A 4,583-nucleotide genomic window follows, 5' to 3' on the forward strand; every position below is an offset into this window, starting at 1 on the left:
TGAATGAAAGAATAACGCGCAACTTTCCCCGCCCCCGCCCCGCCGGCTGCCCTCCGCGGGGCTCATTGTTTGCATGGAACACGGTCTGTATTTTCATTCGGTCTCGTTCTTTCTTAACGAGTCTGAATTGTTATATTAAAGTCCGTAAGTCTCTAATTATTCAGAAAGGTTTTGATTCACTAATAAGGGTGCCGGGCGCGCCAGAAGGAGGAGCTGCAGGGGAAAAAATCAAAACGCCGCGCGGTTCAGGGGCCGGCCGCTGGGAGCGCTCCCGGCAGCGGCTCGCCCCTCGCTCGGGACAGAAATTATTACCGCTCTATCAGCTCGGTTCAGTTCGCAGATGTAGCGCCCGTGGCGCCAACGTGTTCCGTGTTTCGATCGCGGTTGAAGTTCCGTGCGATCCAACGCTCAGCTCTCTCAGTTCCGTGCGCTACCGGATTTTCTTTCCGCCATAGTATTCGTTAGATAGATCGTTGACTTCTTTGTATAATTATCTGGTGTTTTTTTTTTTTTTTTTTTTTTTTTTTTTTCCCAACACAGATTCACTACCCAGAGGAAGTCCTTTTGTAAACGAATTATCTAATTTCTGAGCGAGATTGGATACATTTTCAAGCGTGTTCGATAGCGGCGCGATTCGTTAAAGAAAACGCTGTACAAGTGCACCGTTTGGATCTTTCACCGATTTTCGGCTTCTAACTGCCAAGAATTTTGGAATGGAATCCTGCCTCTGATCTCATTTGGATAATGTGCTCCTCGATAAAGAATCGTGTCTGTGTTTTATGATTTTTTATAATCCAGAAAAAAATTAAATTTATGTTTTAAATAATTGTCCCCCGAAGATTTGTCTCACTCGCTGATCTGCTGTGCGCATTTCAAATTGATAGTGCGAATTTTGAAGTAAATAATTGCAATTTTCGATCTGAATAATTTAGTGCGGAAATATATAATATATATAAAATATATATAAATATATATACATATAATTCGCCAGTGTGAATTCTCTGTTTTTCGGGAAGTGAAGAGAAAAATCCCACCCGCTCGGATTTTCTCGCCGCCGGGTACGAGTGTTCGGATTTGAATCGCGGTGTCATCCGCAGCGTCCTCGGGAGTACGGGCGGGAGTAATATTGCCCGTCAAAAGTGTTGGTGACAGCGAAACAAGCACCGAATCCGCGCTCCCTCTTCGGGGGATCAATGTGAAGTGCACGCACCCGCAGCGGTTCTCCAATGCAGCGCACGGGCACATCCTGCGGTTTTCCGTAATGCTTTTTATCGACGGAAGCTCCAAGTGCGCTCCACAAAGCCCGCCCGATTGCCGGTGGCTCAATTTTGTAAATGTGCTCTAGTGTGCCGTAAAATCGTCGCTTTACGCCCAAGTGATTTTTGCCTGTATTGTGTTTCGGTTTCCCTCTCATTCTATCACTGGAACGAAAAAAAAATATGCACGCCATTTTATTCACTGCCAAAAATAAAAATTAATTTTCAGTTCGGTCGGATTGTATATACTCTGGTTTCTAGTTGTAAATTTTACAAACCAAATGGTGTCTATAGCGGTTCGAAAGTGTAATAAGACTCCGCTTTGTTTTCTTTCGTATTTATTGTGGATTTCGCGCTAACTTGGTCCCTCCGTGCCGAACCGTCAATGCGCCTGTGGATTACGCTGATATCGCGCATCGTGTCGCAGTCATCGCCCGTAATTTTGACCTCCGTCTCGTCATCCGAATGACCGTGGGCCACTTGAATCCGAGCGCCGAGCCCCGCCATGCGTCCTGATCGACTCGAGTCCGCGCTGAGCTTCGCGCTCGCACTCCTCCTGATGCTGTTCCTCGACGTCTCCGGGACGAACGACACCTGCCCCAGCGTGTGTCACTGCAAGTGGAAGTCCGGCAAACGGACGGTGGAGTGTGTCGACCGCGGACTCATCACCATCCCGCAAGGCATCGACCCCGAGACCCAGGTCCTGGACATGTCCGGCAACAACCTCCAGATCCTCCCGCGGGAGACCTTCGCCAAATCCAGCCTTCTCAACCTCCAGAAGCTCTTCCTCCGCAGCTGCCGCCTGGGGCAGATCGACGAAAAGGCTCTGCGAGGTCTGACCAACCTCGTCGAGTTGGACCTGTCCCACAATCTACTGACATCAGTGCCAACTTTAACGCTAGCCGATGCGCCCTCGTTACGGGAGTTATCTCTAGCGCAGAACCCGATTTCAAAATTAGATGCGAACGCCTTTCAAGGCATCTCGGGGTTGATCAAGCTCGACCTATCGCACTGCGAGCTTCACATCATCGCTGCCAACGCATTTCACTCGGTCGAGTCGCTTGAGTACCTGCACCTGGACGGAAACCGGCTCAGTGAGCTGAGGCCCAAAACGGTCGACGTCCTGAGCAAGTTGCACGGGGTAGCGCTACACGACAACCCCTGGTTCTGCGACTGCCACCTCCGCGCGACGAAGATCTGGCTCACGAACCATAACATACCGTACCCTGTACCTCCGGCTTGCGAGGCGGGTCCCCAACGGCTGCAGGGCCGCACCTTCTCCGAGCTGTACGTCGACGATTTCGCCTGCAATCCAGACATCAAGCTCGACTCGAGGTATGTGGAGGGCACGGTCGGAGACAATTCCACCATCCTCTGCCGGGTTATCTCCGAGCCCCCTGCCCGGATAACGTGGCACTGGGCCGGACGCCAGCTCACCAACAACTCCGCCTTCACAGTCCACCAGAGGGTCTACATCCTGGAGGACTCCTTCACCTCGGAATTCGACCAGGTCAGCTCCCTCGTCATCACGAATTCCCAAGAGACCACGTCGGGAAGTTTCTTCTGCCTGGCGAAGAACGCCGCGGGCAGCGCCGAGGCCAACTTCACGCTGCACGTCAGCAAAAGGATAGCCGGGATCGCGCTGCTGGGCAACGGGCAGATCGCCGGCCTGGGCGCCGCGCTCATGACCCTGATCGTCTTCATCCTGATCGTCATCATCTACCTGCTGTTCCGGATCAAGCGGACGTCCTACTCGGACACCAAGTCCCCGGCGGCGATCGAGATCGTCTCCAACGGGGTGGTCGCCCACAAGGCGGCCATCACGCCGGTCATCGAGACGTCGTCGTTCACGGAGCGGAAGTTCCCGACCGGGAACGGGAACGAGCCGAACCCCGTGCAGAAACCGCCGCGACTCGCGGAAGTGCCGAATCACTCGTACACGCGGACCTCGAACCCAGACCTCATCAACGACACGCGGTCCCAGACGACGGACCTCCGGCCGGGCAGTGGCGAGTACACGCGGACGAGTGAGTGCCTGTACCCCCAAGGGCTGTGGGAGGCGAGCCAGCAGCTCTCGTCGTCGCCGAACGATTTCGATAGCAACGATAAGACGCCGATCATCTCCGGTGATAAGGGGGGGTTCCCAGTGGAGGACTTCCGGATGAGCGGCGAGTACCCTAGTGACTTCGGGCTGCCGCAAGGCGCGGTGTCCCCGACAGGATCAGTGCCTAGTGCCAAGACGCTGAGGGTGTGGCAGAGGGGTGTCCCCGTTCTACCGCCGGTTTCGGCGCTCAAGAGGGTGCTGACAAGGAGCTCGCCCGATGAGGGGTACCAGGAGGGTTGCGGGACGGACGTTTGAAGGGGCTGCCAGGCCTTGTTTTTTATACCTTTTTCGTCGCGTTCGGAGTCCCGATTTTTCAATGATTTATGATCTTTCTGCGCATCACATCATCAGAGAGTTTTATAGGTTGAAATTGTTCCATAGTTTGGACGAGCAATTTTCACACCGTTTCATCCTTCTTAAGCATCAATACTTTTCTGAGTAAACGTAGCGGAAAAATTGAAAATGTAAGAATACCACCAAAAAAAAATGTTATGACTTTTATCAAAATACAAAACTTTACCAAATTTTCAATTTATTCGCTGCGAGTTGTTTCGCGAAATAGAAATGTAATATCGAGAAAGATATTAAATGTGAGTTCTGACTACAGTTTGGATAAATCACGTGAAGAGTAATTGCCTGGTGGAGGATGCTGTGCGCCAAGAAAAAAAATTAAGGGCAGAACAGATAACATTGCTTAAATCATTGAAAAATCGCCATTCTGATATTTAGTACAATTTTTGCGACGGCTGTGATTTTAAATTTGCGTCGAGACTCCGTGCTGCAGGACCCTGCAATTCGTTCCCTCGCATCCCTCATACAAGAGACAGGTGATCTGTTGAATTTTTCTCATTTCTCTACAATGTGATATTAGTTTTTAATTTTTTAGTAGTCAGTTTATTGTTAAGTTTTGTCAAGTCATACCGGCATGCAACGTTATTCCAACTGCGAGAGGTGCGACTTTAATACCGTTTTTGAAAACGCGACCTCAGTCACTTTTGTTTTATCATATTCCTTGAACTTACGAAGAGAAGGCTAATTTGAATGTCATTCTAATGGGGGGAAAAAGATCCTGAATTACAGCGCTTATGGATCAAGATCTTTTTATTATTTTGAGATTTTGAATAAGTATAAGTATTGCGGTTGAAGTTTGACTGAGGTACCTATGAGACTTTTTTATGTGCTCAATACTATTTTCTCGCGATTTTACCTCTCCAAATGTACTC

The 4,583-nt window shown here is 50.2% G+C and overlaps 1 protein-coding gene across 1 annotated transcript; it reads left to right on the forward strand.

Annotated features, from left to right (window-relative positions):
• Nucleotides 1–317: 317 nt before the first annotated feature.
• kek1 (leucine-rich repeat, immunoglobulin-like domain-containing kekkon 1 protein) lies at nucleotides 318–3,796 on the forward strand. The gene has a single exon (XM_019042945.2). The coding sequence runs from the start codon at nucleotides 1,762–1,764 to the stop codon at nucleotides 3,613–3,615; it is 1,854 nt and encodes a 617-aa protein (XP_018898490.2). The 5' UTR covers nucleotides 318–1,761; the 3' UTR covers nucleotides 3,616–3,796.
• The last annotated feature ends 787 nt before the right edge of the window (nucleotides 3,797–4,583 follow it).

The sequence above is a fragment of the Bemisia tabaci genome, chromosome 7, assembly GCF_918797505.1.
Source record: "Bemisia tabaci chromosome 7, PGI_BMITA_v3".
In the NCBI taxonomy this organism is placed as follows: domain Eukaryota; kingdom Metazoa; phylum Arthropoda; class Insecta; order Hemiptera; family Aleyrodidae; genus Bemisia; species Bemisia tabaci.